A 19,136-nucleotide genomic window follows, 5' to 3' on the forward strand; every position below is an offset into this window, starting at 1 on the left:
CCTGCTTCCCAGCTACGGCCACCAGTGCCCAGACTGCCTCCTCTGCCATGTCCTCAAGGACCCGTGTCCACCAATCACCCACGCCCTGCCACAGCATTGTCCACACTTTTCTCCTAACTGGTCCCATGTGCATTCAGACGGGGCAGGTCTCCCCGGGGAAAAGGTCCTGAATGATCCCTCCTCAATGTCCAGGTTGTTACTCAAGCTGGTCCTCAACCCACTGCACTCTGCTTTCCACGCTCAGCTCTGCTCTGAATGGTGCTCACAAAACAGATGGGGCTCCTGGAAGAAACTAGATCTGGAAACCGTAGACCAGGACTGTGCGTAAAGTTTATTTGAGAAGAACATGGAAATCCAAACCGTGGGTCCATTCTCCCAGAGGAGGTCGTGGCTCTACATCAGAACAATGGTGAATAAACGTGTGTTTTATATACTTTCAGCTAAAATACAATATTTGATGCAGATCGTAAAAAAAATAAAAAAAATAAAAAAAATCCAGCGGAGTCCTTTCCCTTCACGTCTGGCTGGTCGCTGTCTTTGCAGCATCACCTCTTTGGCTACAAGGCCTTTCCCAAAGTTTCCCTTAAATTCTCTGATAGCCCACTCTCCTGGTCTCCCATGCAATAATAACCTGTAGCCCTTCTCCCAAGTCCTCTTCTTCCGTCTTTCCCTTTAGTGTTGATGCTCCCCAGGATTTTGTCCTTACCCTTTACTTGGTTGATTTCACTCACTTTCTAGTTACCATCAGGCAACCAGTCAATGTCTCTCAATGTTTCATCTCCAGGCCGAGCGGCCAACCTGAACTGCAGACTGGTATCTGCAAAGGCCTAAGGAGTATGTGTGCTTGGACACTCCCTATGTCCCCCAAGTCACACACATCCAAAACTGAACTCATTAAGTTCCAAAGGGGTTAACACACATTTATTCTCCTTCTGTGATATGATTTCACTGAACGGCATAAGCACCTAATAGTTCTAGACAGAGACTTCGGACTCTTGTTATTTCAGCTCATGCCTTACCGACCCCACTTCCTCCAGAGTCATTCTCCATCTCAGAGGGGCAGCAGGTTTCCTAAAATTTTAAGTGTGACCACGCCACTTCCTTGGTTAAAAATCTCCAGTGACTCCCGAGTGGAGTCAGACACCAGCAGGAAAGGGAGTACCCTTCCTGAGCCACCCTTGCAGCCTCCTCCCCAAACCTGGCCACCAACACGACAGGCCCGCTCTCTGCACGCCAGCCACCGCAAAGAGAACTCATGCCATGCCCCCTGCCGCCTCTCTGCTTTCTCCCAGGCCCGTCCTCCTATCTGCCCACACACTCCCCTCGAACCCTGCTTCACGCGGCTCCGAGGACAGCACCACCTCTGAGCACCGGGACCGGCCAAGCCTGACTCATCAGTACTGAGCCCTGCCCACTCCCACCGCATCGCCACTCCCTACGGATCCGCCTGCCTCTGCAGGAACTACAGCTCCCAGAGAACCACGCTGCTGTCTGATTCAGGCCTACTATTTTCATCACGTCACAGGAACAAAAATATGTCCAGGATAAACAAAGGCAAACGGGGGACAAGATAGTTTACAATCTTCACAAAGAGAGCTGAGGGTCACTCAAAATTTTATAAAGTTGCCTCGGGCCTCTTAAGATAATACTCTTCTAGCTACAAGACACAAATGATGATGAAACTCAGTGTTCACGTGGTCAGTCCTCAGAGTTCTCACTTCACCGAAATACAGTTCTCTGTTAGCCCGGGGATACTTACAATGTCACAGTCCTTTTTGCCATCTCGCTTAATTGGCTCGTTCAGATCCTCTTGGCTTCGAAAACTAAACTTTTCAATGGCTTCTGTAACTCCACGCAGAGAACTGTAAATTTCTTCAGAGTTCAGGTTCTCTGTATCATATTCCAGCATGCTAAAGGATCAAAAGATATTGTATTTCTTAAATTGAAGCACACGCATAAATTTGAGGCATGGGTATAAATTACTTCCAACAGTTTATGGAGTGAGGTATAATTACAATTTCGTGTCTTTAGGCGAGTTGGAATGAAAAGGAGACACCTGTTAGAGTGCCACCACTGGACAACTGCACGTGTTCCTTGTCAAACCAGGCCCCAAACACATCACATCAGCACTCGGTAAGACCCGGTGGGGGGCACAGCAATAACCACAAGAATGCAAGAACTCAAAGGGTGACAACTGGTGACAATGCACGAGGTAATGAAAGTGGAAAAATAACTTTCGTATCTTGAAGATGGAAACAAGGAGTCTGGTTGTTACTGGTCTCAAATGTACAAACGGGTAAGAGGGGTGGGCATTTCAAAATAAAGCTAGTGTCACAAGCAAGTTTCAGAGGGGCAAAGCTAACGACCTCACAAGACTGGGTAATGCTCACCGGGGTTAGAAACTTGTGAAATAAAACCCTACGTTCAAAAACGATTCCAAGTTAGATCCACCCTACCGAAAGGCTCCCGAGAGTCTCTCTTGTGCCATCTAACCCAGGAGCTTGCTGTGAATATCAAACTCTTCCAAGGTGCTGACATTTTGCGTTTTACAATAAAAACAGATCTTATACAGATGAGTCACGTTCCTAGATGGATGTCTAGAAGTATTTGAAAAAGCAAGAAACATTCGTCCCTTACAGAAAAGTGATGCCAACGATTGTTCCTTTAGTGGGCTGAGCAGAGCAAAATCAGAAACTAAGCAAAAATCCCAAGTAGCCTTTGGGTGTCATGTATAGGGTGTCAACAGGCAGCCTTTCACGGTCCGGAGAGTGCACGGAAGCGGGTCCCGAGAATAGCCTGCCGTCCCTCACCGAGAGTATCCAAGAAAAGCACAGGATAAAGCACAGCATAAAGAAGGCAAAACATGAAGCAACAGTCAACCAAGGGTAAAGGCAAAACAACTGTGTTCATTTGAGTGTCACGTGTTTCAAACAAACTCGAAGAGAAGATGAGTTGGTCTAAGTGAACTTCCACAAAGTCTTGGAGCTACACTGAGGATTGCTAGGGACAAAGAATCCTTGGGTGTGTTTAAGTGAGCATTCGACAACATCATTCAGGACTAAAGACATACAGTCTTTCGTTCTTCAAAAGAAGTAACTGAAACTAGACCATCGCTGGCAGGAACCTTTCCTACGTGCGACACAACCAACCCTGTACGTTCTCACAAGAGGCTGTTTCCTGTAGCTTACAAACAAATGATATTTACTAAGCCCCCCTCGCCACCTTTTCTTTTCTTTCTTCTTTAATGGTTTGGGCAGATGAGCAAGATAAGAGGTCGACGGTCCTCACTTGGGAGGAGCCAGACCTCTACTGGTTCGCGGTTGGAACCATCCAGGTGTTTTCTGTGGCTGGACACGTCCTGCTGGGGCACAACATCTGAACTCACCTTTGGAGATGGGAGCTATTTGCCTAAAATTGCAAAACTCGCCCAGATAGAACTTTCTTGTTTTCTGATGAATGAAAGAAAATCTATACCCCAACTGTGCTTGGAGAGCTCACAAAAATACATGCCAACTCAAAGACGGGCTCTGGCAGCAAACACAAAGAAATGTGAATGAACATGTTAACAGCTAAAGTCCCATGTATATACTGACGGGAAGTGGAAGGAAAAACCTGAATGGAATTCAAGATGTCAACCCCTGCTAAGTTCATAAGTTTGTCTATGGGGCAACATCACTTTAATGTGAAGAAAGCGTGACTGAGGAGCACAGGGGGTCGGTCCCTGCCCCTCCTTTCTAGAACACCACAATACCAGCTTCCGTGGGAGCAAAGGCATTTATACATCTGGCCAGTACACTATTTTTTATATATAAAGACTGAGTATGACTCAAACAAAAAATTATGTATACGAGATGTAAAAAAGATGCCTTAAAATACTTTTAATCACAACAACCAAAAATAATAGCATAGCCCATGCAAAAAAGGAAAAAAAAAACAACTGAAAGAATGACAGATGGACAAGAGCAAGTCTGGCGGAACGTTCAGCTTTTTAGGGATGTCACAATATTATTTTCCATATGTCGCTTCAGATAACATTAGCTTTCACTTCATTCATCTCATCATTCGTAACCTCAATGGCCTTAAGATATTTCACTTCCGTTCACAGAACTTTATAGCCTCGTCTCAAAATAAGACAATAAAGGATTCTGCCAGTTAATGCTCCTCCTTCTTACTTTCAATTAATAGTGAGGAGTACACGTGCGTGACCGGCTGCAATCCGGGGTGACACTTCTTTTAGACTTGAGGTTTGAAGTATCTCCTTGGTACGAAGCTAAAACTGAGCGGCAGGTGAGAGACGGCATTGCTTTTCTCCAACACGAACCAGATAACGTTACTTTCTTTGCTAGTTTTGGCATTTGTTTTTTTCCAAATCGATGCCTACGAGCCCTCATTTTGTAGGGAAAAAGGAAATTCCCACGAAAGCTGTCATCGGGGAATCCCAGATACCGGGGCCCCGGCCAGCAGAACATAAGAGAGCACAGCAAGAGGGACGCATTGGCTTTCTTAGAGGAGGCTTTGCTTAGGTAGACCCTAGTCTGCCACCTGCCCCCTAGCTCAGAGACGTAATCCTTTAGTTACAAGCCAGCTCCCGGTCTTCTGTAAACACTGTGATTAGACCCCAGAGGGTTTCCTTAGAATTCTTCAGATTAGGAAGAGTTGCTCAATGGGTCAATATTCACTGGCCTAAGGTCAGGCCATGCCACCCAACACTGGGGCAGAATAGAGCTCTGGACCTGCCCTGTTGTAAAGGGTCCATATCAAGGGTGGGGAGATGGGTGAGGTCAGGTCTCCAAGAACAGAGACACCAGAGGCAGGAAGGTTGCTTTCTCAGATTTTCCTCTTTTGTCATTTTGTAGGGAAAATATGTCTGCAGTGGGAAGGACACTAAGATTCTAGGTATGGAATTAGGATAATCATTCCGTGTTATGCCATCAACACAGTTCTGACAGAGAGCAAAGAGACAAAGGTTTCCTCTTATTTTTATGTAACGGACAGGTTTTTCTAAATGTAAAAGTCTCTTGTCAATGCTCTCTCCCTCCGATGGCCAACAAAAGTTATGGGTATTTATTAGCATCAGCTGTGTTACTGTGTGTGTGTGAAGGACGATTCTGGAAATGGGGTCTTGAGAGTGGCTGGGGGTGAAGCTTAGTGCCCATTAGGGCACACAGGTCAGTGTACTGGAAGACAGTCATAAATGGGACTTCTACTTCGAGGCCTGGCTCATCTTTTTTTTTAAAAAAGGAAGTAAAGCGACACGCTTCATTAACGTTGACCACAGCAGTGGTCACGTTGTTGCTGTGCCTTTTCCCTAATCTTGCGTATCTAGTAACAGTCATTATAGGATTCTCTGAACACTTGGGAAGCTACTCTTAAACCTATAAGAGTTTCCAAAGAAAGGTGTTGTTAAAACCCGACACAGCGGACTTGTTCATATGTACAGCTTCATTGTGCTGAGGACACAAAAGTAGAAATGTAAAACTTCTGTGCAAAAGCTATCTGTGAAGCATTCAGAAGTAGCAGACCTTTTTCTGTTTTGTTTTTACCCCATCCTATCAGAGGGTACAAACTCATTTTGCACAGCACAAAGATGGCTGAACTGCCCTATGCTCTGCTCATGCAGTTATAGGCTTCAAGGGAAGGGGTCCTCTGATCTTTGGACCTTTATAATAAGCACCTAAAGGACTCTCAAGCAGTAAACTAAAGGAATCCATGGGCCCTACTTTGTCCCACTGATTTACCATCTGTCTTAAATCTGACTAGCCTTCTTCTAGATACCGACCCCTCCACTGCCTAGAGGCAAGGGCACCTCAGTGAGATGCAGCAGTGAAAACCTCCTGACTTCCCCTTCTGGATCAGACTATCGCCACTTGAGGGTACCTTATGCAAGAAAGCAGTCCACGTCATCAACAGCAGGACGAGCGCTACAGGTACGGTTTGGGACAGGGCAGGTCTCATTTGCTTCTGGGTGGGAATGCCTTGTCTGCTTGAGAAGAATACGAAGGAAACTGTGCCCCTCTCGCCTGCCTCGACTGCACGGCACTGCCCCGTCACCTTTTGGGGTGGGGGCTCAGCTCTGCCTGGGCCACAGTGGGTGCTGACGGATTTGGCCAGTTGATGAAACAGTCATCTGTCCCTGGGCCACGGCAGGAGCTGCACTCATGCGGGTCCAGAGACCATGTGCCTGCTCACACTTCTCACCAAGGCTCTACTCCTGCTCATCTAAGCCAGAGGCTTTCCACAAGACCTGAGACGACCCTGGAAAAGCAATAATATTGTGACACCTCGGACAAGGTTAACAGGTAGCTTGTTACCTGGGAGAGTAAGAGCGCCTGAGAGTCTTGTGGGAGGGAGCGGTGGGAATGGAGTTAGGCTGAGAAAAGGGAGGTGGGTGCTTCGATAGCCCATCGGCACTCCAACCCCATAACCGACTGCAGTGATCAGAAGAGGAGAATCAGAGAGAGACAACACAAGGCAACGGGGAGGGGAGGGGGGAGGGGACAGGAAGACACGATGTCCTGAATGTCTTCCGGTCTCCTCCTTCCTTGACCAGGCTCTGTCAGAGTTAACTGCAGCAAAACGTACACTTCACCATACAGAGGAAAACTGAACAAATTTTGTTTTACAGTTTGGCCCCTGATGAGGCTGCTTTATTCCTTCCCCTCTCGATCGTGTGTTACATGTTTAAATCACGTGAGATTCCAAGGGTAAGACTGGGGGGGGGGTGTGTGTGCACGGGCAAGGACACTGTGAGCACTTACACACAAATAGGCACGGATGTTCAGTTTCGGGTAATGCAACCAACTGTCTTACAAAGAGCCAGACAAGGAATTTCGGGCCTTAATTCAAACGAGAACCAAGGGACCACAGCAGGAAGATTCAGAGAACGTGCCATTCTGTCCAGAGCACTCAAGCAGGGGGCAAGGTGCTCCCTGAGGCCAGGATCCAATCAGATGGGAGCTCAGAGGCCACCACAAGCAATTTCCTTCTGAAAGAGTAACAGCACCACTAGAGGGTTACAATTCCCCTACTCACATCACCTACTATGAGAATTAAAATGCATCTGAGAACACAGGCAGCCCTCTTCACTTCGTGAATGTCACTCAGTGGCCTGGGTCTGCAGAGGCCCTGACGGACAGTTCTAACAGCTGCTGCGATTCAGAAGAGCCACACACACTGGGAAAGGCGTGCGCTGACCTGGCAGGAAATGTGATCTGAGGCCCAGGATGGAGTCGTGGCATCAGAGACCGCGTCCCCAGGGGGCAGCACCGCCTGTGGCTGGCATTCATCATAGTCCTGAGAACTAGTCTCCACCAAAGACAGCTGTGGCCTTATTTTGGAAGGCAAGTAAGTGGACAGAGGAGAGGTCACCACAGCATAGGAGGGCCCACAGACCTTCTCTAAGTCACACACTGAATCGGAGCAGAGGTACAAGAAGAATCCGGGTGACCACGTCTCCTGGAGTTCTGCTAACAGGTGCAGCGGAAAGCAGAGAGGTGCACCAGCCCCTCCACAGCTTACGGAAGGCTGAGTTTCCCAGTTAATCCCCACTTGGCTTCTATGGAAACTGTTGATCCTCTGATGCAATGGCTGTAAAATCCACCTAAAATTACCCTTTATTGCTGGGGGTAACAGAGGGGATGCTCTGTTATTAGTGTCATTCTGCTCTACACCACGTTTGTCAAGAACGTTCAGCAGACCAGGGCGAGGAAGCCATCCGCTTTCTCATCTCAAAAGGAATGGATGTCCTGTCATTTCTGAAGCCCCTTGCAACTCGGTTTTTCATTTAACACAAATCACACTGGGTAAAATGAGCTAAAATATACGGATGTGTTTAAAAACAAAACTCCAGGTTACAAATCTCTTCAAATACCCAGCAGTATTTGTTTACTAGCTAGGGGTAAGGAGTAATTCTTCCTTCACACAAAAAAACAATTAATGGAATGTTTCACCAAGGTTTAGTGTTAGCTCCGGCTTCTCTAATACTATTGCAGAAACAACTTCCTCGTTAGCAATTTTTCTGTAACTATCAAATTCGATTTTTTCATCATTTTAGAATATTTGCCAATAACACACCATGATCTGAGCATTAGAATTTTGGGACTAAAAAAAAAATACTACGGTTTGTTTTGATACAAAAAAATTAGATTAAAAAGCAGTAATTGGTCTTTTTCCTGTAAGAATAACAAAGCTAACATTTTATGGTTAAGATGATTCAAAAGAACTGCAGGTCACAGAAAATAAACGCCTCAAGAGCACAGCTCAGAAAACTCTGGGATTATGTGTGGTGGAACTTGTCTATCGCCTCCCTAGGAATGGGGTAACCTCGTCCATTCTGCTATTTAATGCAAGAGTTCATTTCTTTTATAATTTTCCTGGTGAAAGTATGAGGCCTATTTGAGTATTTCCAGTGATATGACAGGAAGCCTTGTTTCCCACTTCTGGACAGTTTTGGTTGTGAGTTCAAATTGGCTAAGGCCATCTGGCTACGTACGCACTGACGGAGGGCACATTCTTTTAAAAAATAAAGAAAAAACACAACTAAATAATTCCCTAAAGAGGAATTTGTTGACAAGAAAACATTTATGCCACCACTGGCCTTAATCTTGAAAATGATATTAATATTGAAAATTAATCCCTTCCACTGATCTGCAATCCTGACAATAAAAATTATGACCAGACCAATTAAAAATAAATGGTGAGCTGGAAAAATAAATTAAATTTTTAATAATTTGGGGATCCATGAAGATTAACACCCAGCCAATTCTTAGCTCTGCTGGATTATGCTAGCAGCCGCCACTGATCCTTTACTTAGACTAGTAGCACATATAATAATAAAATACTTAACTTGCATTTTACCTTTTGCTTATTACCTAAGGAACGTGCCACCCTAATAATGAAATAAAAGATAAGGAATATGAGTCGTGTATTATGGAAGAGCAGATTTCCCAATTAATGGTGAAGTATTACTTCTAGACAAAAGAAACAATTTACAGAGAATACAAGTTTTCCATAAAACCCTCCCCACTCCGCTGCCCCAAGAAAGAGAACTCTGATTTTACCGTTAACACCAGACCCTGGTCATTTAAGACTAGCCATATGCTTAAGATACAGATGTTAACATAGAAAAAAAAAAAAAAATAGTGGAGCTTCAGTGACACCTGGGGAAATTCAGACATATTTTCACTCACTTCTGATCTCAATTGTCTGATCATAACAGCCTGCCAAAATCATGACAACACAGACCAAACTTGGAGACGTGACATCATTCTTCATTCTACCTAAACATGGCACCAGGGGCATTTAGAGAGATTATAAGTAGGGCAATACAAATGGTAGGATACTGTAAGTATACAAAATACTTTGTGTCACCAAGAGAAAAATACAAATTTGGTATGCTCCAAATACTTAGATGACAACTTGAGAAACTCAAGAGGACTTCATTGGTCATGACAGAAGATTTGGGGAGACTCTTGATCATTCAAAATCTAAATTTAAAGGCACTTGTAATATTTTCCTACTAAAGAGGCAACCCTTGAAGGGAAGATGGCATATACTTGCAGTATCTTCTTGTCATCCTGGTGTCGGCAACCCTGAAGACACAGCCCCCGATCCTCGCGCCCAGAGACCTCAAAGATGTGGCCTTCTTGGAGACAAATACAGCATGTACGTACGACCCTCACACGTCTGGGCACTGTCAAGTCTGGTCTCTACGGCCACTACTCAGTGTAAGGCCATGGAAGGCTCCAACACACACCGGCAGGGGGGGGGGGGGAGTGGGGGGGGGGGTCACTAAAGTCACCACGCAGAGACTTCCACAGGCTCTGGCCAGATGGAGAAGTCTACAGATGCTGGGACAAGGCATTTTTCTTATTTAAAGCCACTGACTCAGAGTCTGTAAGACCAATGCTTGCACGGTCCCAACAAAGTCTGAAAACGATGATCTAATTTCAGTTCTCAGGTTCTAAATACCTCTCTGGAGCAGGAGTCTGCTTCAAACGTGAGCCCGTAATTACAGCAACTATGCCTGGAATGACTGACTGCTGGTTTGGAAAACTACCCTAGGCCTTGTGTGGGACTACAAGGGATTTATTTAGATGACAAATACCATAAGGCACTCCTACCACTTACAAAATAGGTGATGAATTTCTAAAGCGTTTCTACGTGAAACAGTACTAAATGTGGCTTTTAGCCTTAAAATCTTTAAGTTACTAGGGAGTGCTTAGAGCTGGAAGAATCTCCAAGAACATTCAGCACAAATTGGCCATTTTGTCATAGAAGTCAACTGCTTTGCCCAAGATTATACAGACTACTAGACCCCATGATCTCCTGATACCCATCCATTTTTTGGTGTTAAAGCTTGGTCTAAAAACCTAGGAATGGGGTGGACAGACATTGGGGTGGTTTCCTCACTTTTGGGGAAGTGGCATTACCTGGGAGACAGGCCCCCGTGGGAACAGTTGGTGGGTGAGGTCAGGGGGCTGGTCCTGCTGCTGGTGTGTCGGGAGGGAGTCCGGCCAATTGTATTGCTCGGAGAGCCCTGGGGTGAAAGCAGAATGAAGTAAGATAAATACTTGCACAATCGGGGTAACTTTTTTTTTTTTTTTTTAAAGAATGATAAGGTCAATTTTAAGTGCAGATACACCCCAAACGGATAGCTGTCACGCAGGGGTTCCTCAAGTTGAACTGTCTGATGTCACCTGTGCCAGAGTCACACACACAATTGAGTCCTTCCATCTTTATAGCATGAAAAACATAAGTAATTCAGTGAACAAAGGGCTAAGTGACCAAGTAAAAATTTAACGGATTGAACAATCTCACTTAAGAAAAAGGGTATGTTTAAACACTAGGTTCGCTCATTCGTTGGGACTATTGCAGGGGCCAGACACACCCCCACCCTCCAGACACCCACAGTTTACTGAAAGAGAACAAGAAAGCTGGCCATTCTATCAGAGCAAGTCTAGACAAGGGACTCGCAGAGGTCACGGTCAGTACAGAGGCACCAGTCGTGACTGAGGCACTCACCACACTGGTGTTACTAGAGTTCTTGAGGTGGTTATGCAGGAGTTTGGTGGCACCATCCTGGAAGGTTTTTGGCAAGGCACCAAGTAACATGGTAAATTCGGGAGTGTTCAATTCAAACAGAGAGATCAGCACAATTTGTGCTGCCTGGAAAAAGAAGATGTGATTCATTATGTAACGGACAACAGCATATTCTGGTCAAAACATTCATTAAAATGGTCTCACCAAACTTTCTTCATATGAGTCAAACAATAGTAAGAGGACAGCTTCGTCATAAAACACACACACAAAAGGCATTTGGAGAAAATAGGATCACCGGTTATAAACAGCCTGACTTCAATCTGGAAAACACGCCCCCGTTTCACCTTCACGCCCTGGCCTGGGATATCCACAGCATGTTCATATTCAATGACCTTCCCCATGCTGTCTAGCACGAGGGACAAAGCTGCTAAGTAAGTTAAGTAAAACAACGAGAGGACATGGAAAGGCTGAAGATGGTTCACTCTACCAAGTCAGCACTGGACAGGGCTCCTGGTGCCCCTGGAGGGAACAAGTTTCTACAGGAGCTGCCAATGGGCTAACCTGAGCAACCACTTTTCCTCAAGCCCCACTTTGACTAAGAAAATCTAGAGAAAGAGTTTAAATACATCTGAAAAACCCCTGTTGCACCTGCCAAGTGAGAAAGGCCAGTCCTTGGGAAGCAAACCAGACTTAAATGGTACAAATTCGGTGTTTTGGCAAACGTTCTACTTTATTAACTGAGACAACGTACTGCAGCGAGCACTCTGGCAGCAAGGTGGGAAAGCAATGAGCTGAAGCAACAGTAGCCCTATGAGACTCGGATTTCTCCAGCAAGTCTTTCTATGGTTCTAAGTAGCAGCAGGCACAGTGAGCTTAAAAAACAATGCCTGAGGAATTAGTTCCAAGGGTTTTGATTTAGAACAACTGCCAAGAGAAGACTTTGGTATGTAATGGCATCTCTTACAAATTTCTGAGAGTCAAAAGAAAGAAAAATGCATCACATACTCTTCTGACTAAAAGGATACATTTATTTTTCCAAAGACTCAAAATTTCTAGGATTGTAGTAATTCTTTGGAATATTTTTACCCGTGACGTAAGGTGTTACAAAAAACATATTTGCTGGGGCACCTGGGTGGCTCAGTCGGCTGAGCGTCCAACCTTGACTCAGACCGTGATCTCGCAGTTCACGAGTTCGAGCTCCATGTCAGGTTCTGTGTTATCAGCACAAAGCCTGCTTTGGATCCTCTGTCCCCCTCTCTGTCCCTGCCCCGCTTGCTCTCTCTCTCTCGAAAATAAACAAACATTAAAAAATACATATCTGCTTGAGAAATGCTTTAGAAGTAAACACCGCAAAATATTTCAATGCTTTCACAATGTTAAAATTAATCCTGGGCCCAGTTAAGACAAACCTACTATTTGTGCCCGAAGAAAGAAAAACAAAAAAATCCAAGGACCCAAATGTATTTAACCAGAAATAAAAATTAATTATGAATTTTAAAATATCAGAATGTCTTTCACAGAATCAAAAACTAGATTTTAGACCTATCAAAAGCATTTATTAAGCACAGACTGGACAAAAGTATCTTACTTTCTTCCCTTGACCTCCAAATACAGTCATCAGTAGCCTTTCCATCCAAATTAAACCCCAAGCGGCCCGTGTGCTTTCATGACACAGGCAAAACACACTATTACCGATTGTACTACACATTTTCATATTATTGAAACATACTTAATAGTTATCTGAAGGAATCTTTTTCACCACCAATGTAATATACATTAACTTGACCTTTATATTTGTATAAGATTAAATTCCAAAAATCATGCAAAGTAACCTGTGCATTGAAAAAAGACATTTTTGTTAGATGTTAGGGAAAAAAACGCATGCAGAAAAAAATGCACTTCAAAGAGAAAGAAAGAGACTTGAGTTTTAGCAGGGAGAGAAAAAAAGAAAATGTTGCCAATTTAGTAAGAAAGTTTAGGGACTTATTTTTTAATGAATGACAATGGCATTTCAAAATTATAAAATGTATCAGTATTTTTATGTGAAATGTGCCACTACCTTTACTTAAAAAAAAACCGTGTTTCTTCCCAGAATGACAGGATATCTAATATCACAAATTAACTTGAGGTTTTTCACGAAGCAAATTATAAAAATCAGCGGGATCTTTCAGGAACAAAAGAGCCGCAAGACGATAGGCCTAGAAATTGTGCTAACTAGTGGCCATGTGCTATCAGTGATTTAGTCACGTGGGAAAGCCATTGCAGCAGACTTTACATTTTGGCCCACTACAGAAACTTCTCTTTCAATAACCCTAACGGTAAATTTTGATAAGAAATCCAAAAGAGAGATGGAGGAATTTTGAAAATATAACTCGTTGGACAGATGGTACGTGTGGTGATTTATACATATAAATGGATGTAACTTATTTTTACATTTTCCAAAATATGAAATGTAAATGATTTTATACATTTTTCAAAAGTCACCCTTGGGGATTTAAAGCTGTTTTCAAAGTAAAATCCTTTCTAATGAGGTCCAAGCTCCAGAAATGGGTAGAAAATATGATTTAAATCCGTTATTTTAAAAATATTTTATATCACAGTTTTAAAAGGAATGAGACTGTATGGTCCTAAAATATTTTATCTACAACCCTCTGTGTTAGTGAGAAGTCAGAATACTAGAATCCAAACAAGGAAGAAAACTGGGTTATATTTATCATTATCATCAATACATTCTCTTTAAAGGAGTAACTCCAAACATAGCGATGAATTGGAGAGATTCATTTTAAAAAGCTTGGGGCACAGCTCGTGTTTAATAATGGATCAAAAAGTGGAGTGCACCACTGTTCTTGTTCCATCATTGAACTCTTGCCTTTCATAAGAGGCAGGGCCAGTGAGCAGCCCGACCAAAAACGCAAGGTTGCTGCTGACTTCTCTTAACGGACAACTCTAGGGTCATTTATTTTAAAGACCAAATGGCAACTTAAAAGGAACTGACTCCCACTCACGCCCACTCAGCAGTAGAAACTGGTAGATGAGGGCAAAAGGTCCTTCAAATCTTACAGTCACTCTATGGAAAGAACCCCCGGGGCTATCAACTAACTGCCTTGAAGGCAGGAAAGAGTTCTTTGAGACAGGAGATCAATAAAGCTTTTGACAAATGCTTCAGCGCTGGTATTAACTGGGGAAAACTTAAACTTTGGGAGAAAGAGAAGGTTTCTAATTTATTAAACAATTATTGCTTCCCTCCAGGTGGTCATTAAAATTGCTTTAGAAAATCGCCGAAGAAAGGTTACTTCAAAACCTCCAGACATTCCTTATTTAGTATCTTGCATATGGTAGGGGACTACACTCAACATAGCTTTTTGTTTTGGGCAGGTAGTTAATCATAAAACACATCAAAACACAAACATTTACACACACACACACACACACACACATTCAACATAGTATTATATGAATTTTAGGTTTCTTCACAATCTTTTCAGTGTCTTGCCAAGGGTAATCAGTATTAATAATCTACAATGCAAACAGTGAAGTGTCTTTTTTCAAATTAGTACATAGTTTAAAATCTACCTGTTTACAATTTTCTTCCAAGTTTCCTTCTCCGGGCCCAGAGCAGGTGGAAGCTGACCTAGTGGGGAAATCCTCACCTACTCGACTACGCTGAAGAGGGGACTGACAAACAGGAAAGGCGGCAGGATTTAATGAGAGAAGAAGCAAGTGCTAAAACCAGGGTTATCTGTAAGCTGTGAAAGTATGTGGCTTCTTTTGCAACATCACCTGGACATATATGATCTAGCAGCTCTAAGAACAGGAAGACGGTAACTACTGGTTTCAAACCTCTACCATTTGCTAGGTGCTCCCTACCCAGCCTTGTTGCTGGCAGCAGTAGCGTTCCTGAGCAAAGAGATCAAAAAAGTCAACTCATTTCTGGAAAGAGCCAGTCACAGTTAAGCTGAGCCTCAAATCCTGTTTGATGGGAAAATCCTGAGCTTTGTGGCTAGGCCACACTGCCTACCTGTAAGTAGACATTAAAATTTTTCAGCTGGAAATTTCAACTTTTGAGGGCTATTTCTATTCTCTTCCTGATCCAGACAACAGCATCTTTATATACCTTCCAGGTTTCTTTGCCATGACTTCATTTACGGCATTTTGGGGGCTAAATCTGCTATCTCATCTGACAAAGCAGGCGCTCAGTGGTAGAAAATCATGTATGCTATGCAAACCCACAGGGATTCTGAATCCTGAAATGTAAACATAGCATTAAAAGTTCTACTGCATTTACATTCCCTTTGGTTGACTGGGGGAAAAACATCTTCCTAATGCTGGAAAAAACCTGAGTTCTCCATGTGCTTCACAAATTACAGAGCAAAACCAAAACAAGCCTCCCACGGGGCTGCAGAGGCTGCAATAGCAAATGAAGGAGTCTCTACCTATGTTTTCTATACTGCATTTAGGCCCCCCAATGAAGCCTGAGGCAGGGGTGATTATTCCCATTTTATGGAGAACAAACAAGAATTCTGAGGTTCAGCTGCCAGCTCGCACCACCACCAAGTGGCAGGGGCAGAAGTCAAAGGACGGTCAAACTCTAGAATCCACTTCCTCCTGTTAATACATTATATGAACACAAAACACAGTTCCTTCAGAAAGATACAGTTTGGCCAACAGGACAGACAGCGCTCCCGCACCTAAAACAAGAACAAGGTTACTCTGGGAACAGATTGGGCCAGTGAGGGTCTGGGTGGGGCTTTTCCTGCTGGTCCCCATCAGTCTTGGCCTGGTAAGCCCACTCCACTGCTGACTGGCTTGTGTTCTGGTTTTGGCCGTGCTTCTTCCTCTTCAAAACATCTTAAATATTTAAACACCTCTCTCTCTCCAACAACAAACACCCAAAACACAGATAAAAAGGGAAACAAAGTAAATATCAAAATATTAAAAATGCTAAGTCAACAAATTAATAGTTCTATTAGAGTTAAGTTGTTTTCCCAAATAGGACCTTATAGGATGAATTATACTGTCTGCAAACTCCCCAAGTATTGTTTGCAGAAAATTAATGTTCTCTAGAGTAGGGCCAATATGAGGGTTTACTGCACAAATTTCAGACTGAAGGGTTTTTCTAACATTTAGAATATAATCTTGCCCTACTCTTCAGAAATTAAAGCAGGACACCAATAGGAAAAGTTGGTTCATGATCACATAGTGCTTTTTTAAATCACCAAGGTTTTCCTAGCACCTGATAGAAACTTTTAGTAACTGCAAATGAAAGATGGTGCAAAAACATTAAGTTTATTTAAAAGAGACAGGGTACTTTAATTTACCCAGATAAAAATAGTTCCTGTTTTACTTTTTTACAGCCTTAAAGTGATAATGACAAGTTCAGATCTTAGAGCAGAGTGATATATATCACATCCCAATTTTTTAAAAAAAAATTTTTTTTTTCAACGTTTATTTATTTTTGGGACAGAGAGAGACAGAGCATGAACGGGGGAGGGGCAGAGAGAGAGGGAGACACAGAATGGGAAACAGGCTCCAGGCTCTGAGCCATCAGCCCAGAGCCCGACGCGGGGCTCGAACTCACGGACTGCGAGATCGTGACCTGGCTGAAGTCGGACGCTTAACCGACTGCACCACCCAGGCGCCCCTCACATCCCAATTTTTAAGTATTTTAATTTATTTAGGTGCTCAGTTCATTTAGATAAGCTTTCAAATATGGTCCAAATTCTTGTGCAAGGCAGTTTGCATTACTTACAATACCATCTGTATTTATATAATGTCCATTGGATGGCACATCAGAAGAGAGCATTTAAATAAAAGTGATGCCGTCTCCATGAAGGATTAATCTGCAGTGCCCTAATGTACAGTCTGTGGGTAAGTAGTTAAGGGGCAAAAGAACACATATCCAAATACCGTGCTTTAATGCACCTATTTTAATCAAACAACAATGCTGGATGTGTATAAAGCCAAGTGATCTTGAGTCACAGACATTTAAAAAAAACCTTTGTTTCACATTTATTTTTGAGAGAGAGAGAGAGAGAGAGAGAGAGAGAGAGAGGAAGAGACAGAGTGTGAGCAGGGGAGGGGCAGAGAGAGACGGAGACAAAGAATCCGAAGCAGGCTCCAGGCTCTAAGCTTTCAGTACAGAGCCCGACGCGGGCCTCAAACCCACGAACCTGCAAGATCATGACCTGAGCTAAAATCAAGAGTAGGACGCTTCACCGACTGAGCCACCCAGGCGCCCCTCCAGCCACTGACATTTTTAATGATTAAAAAAAAATAAATAAATCTAGAAGTACCTGGGTGGCTCAGTGGGTGAAGTGTCCGACTCTTGATTTCAGCTCAGGTCAGGATCTCACCGTTCATGCAACTGAGCCCTGCACTGGGCTCTGCAACGATAGTGCAGAGGATTCTCTCTCTCCCTCTCTGTGCTCCTTCCACCACTCGCGCACTCTCTCTCCCTCAAAATAAATAAATAAACTTAAAAAAAAACAAAACCCTAGAGGGTACCCAGGATACAGAGATGCATCTTGACCCTCACCACAATTTAAACAGTGAGATTAAAAAGCTCCCTATTTAAGTAAGAGTTAGTGAATTAACAAATAACTGTGGAAGATTCCTGCCAACTCACTGAAAGTGAGATAAAGCCTTGGTAGGCAAAACACTTAAGACGCCCCCGAGACTCCCATCTCCCACATACAATCCCTGTACGATCCTCTCCCCTAGAGTGAGACTTGTGAATGATGGAACATCATTCCACTAATTGTTACGGCAGAAGGGACTCTGCAGGTGTAATGAAAAGTCCCTCCCCAGTCAGTTGACTTTCAGGTCATCAAAGGGGACATTATCCTGGATGGGTGTGACCTAAACCCTTAAGCAAGGTTGGAGGTGCTGGCTTCACTTTAATTTCTCCTCCACTTTGGAAGAATAGTTTTGCTGAACAGAGAATATTTGCTTGGCAGGTTTTTTCTGCCAGCACGCTGAATGCCATCCCATTGCCTCTGTCCTCCACAGTTTCTGAGGAGAAACCAGCTGTGTGTCTTACAGAGGGTCTCTGGGGGATGCCAGGCTGCCTCCCTCTTGCTGCTTCCAGGATTCTCTACTTGTCTCTGTCTCTCAATTGTTTGATTACGATGTGTCTATCTGTGGATCTTTTCTTATCCTACTGGGAGTTTATGGAGCTTCTTAGATGGGTAGACTTAAGGTTTTTCATCACATTTGGGAAGTTTGGGGAAATTTTTTCCCCAAATATTCTCTTGCTGGCTTTGAAGAAACAAATTGCCAAGCTGGGGAGAGGGAGGTGTGGCAGGGCTGGCAGGTGGCCCACGAGCTGAGAATGTCCCCTACTGACAGCCAGAAAACAGGCCCCTCGGCCCTCCTGTAAGGAATGGAATTCGGCCAAGAACCAGTGATTAAGAAAAGACTAGGCCTCAGATGAGATCAAAGACCCAGACGACACTGTGATTTCAGTCTGTTAAGACCCTAAGCAGAGGACCCAAAGACCATGTGCCAGATTCCTGAATCAAAGAATTACAACACAGGGGCGCCTGGGTGGCTCAGTTGGTTAAGTGTCCGACTTCAGCTCAGGTCATGATCTCAGTCTGTGAGTTCGAGCCCTGCGTCGGGCTCTGTGCTGACAGCTCAGAGCCTGGAGCCTGCTTCGGATTCTGTGTCTCCCTCTCTCTCTGCTCCTCCCCTGCTCATGCTCTGTCTCTCTCTTGTCTCAAAAATAAATAAAAACATTAAAAAAAAAATTACAACATAATAAATGTGTGTAGTTTCAAGCTACTTAGTTTGTGGTGTTTCAGTATACAACAGAAAACGAACACAGAAGTCAAAACAGGGGGCCTCCGACATTATGGTTTTGAAAATAATGGTTTCGAAATGCTACTTAAAATGAGATCACCTCTTTCTGGACATTTATCATTCCCTTAATTCATTCAAACTATTTATGAAATGTTTACTTTGCTCACACAGGTATTGTGCTAGGTGCAGAGATACAGGGCGAGAGAAAGTAGGGAGGGTGAGAAGTCCCTGGGGAATAGCAAGTCTAGCCCCAGGCCTGAAGATACTGCAGATGAAGGCTCGGACCAAGGGAATCG

The 19,136-nt window shown here is 43.7% G+C and overlaps 1 protein-coding gene across 3 annotated transcripts in view; it reads right to left on the reverse strand.

Annotated features, from left to right (window-relative positions):
• Positions 1–19,136, reverse strand: part of CLASP1 (cytoplasmic linker associated protein 1) — a 274,399-nt gene that overhangs the window by 33,443 nt on the left and 221,820 nt on the right. For all 3 annotated transcript variants that reach the window (XM_047085723.1, XM_047085722.1, XM_047085724.1), the window contains 3 exons: positions 11,023–11,166; positions 10,431–10,537; positions 1,760–1,910 (listed from right to left, as the gene is read on the reverse strand). In XM_047085723.1, coding sequence (XP_046941679.1) covers positions 1,760–1,910; positions 10,431–10,537; positions 11,023–11,166 — 402 coding nt within the window. The remainder of the gene's footprint in view (positions 1–1,759; positions 1,911–10,430; positions 10,538–11,022; positions 11,167–19,136) is intronic.

This window comes from Lynx rufus, unplaced genomic scaffold, assembly GCF_022079265.1.
Source record: "Lynx rufus isolate CCGP_SWC_20201006 ecotype Redwood Valley unplaced genomic scaffold, mLynRuf1.p SCAF_2, whole genome shotgun sequence".
Classification (NCBI taxonomy): Eukaryota; Metazoa; Chordata; class Mammalia; order Carnivora; family Felidae; genus Lynx; species Lynx rufus.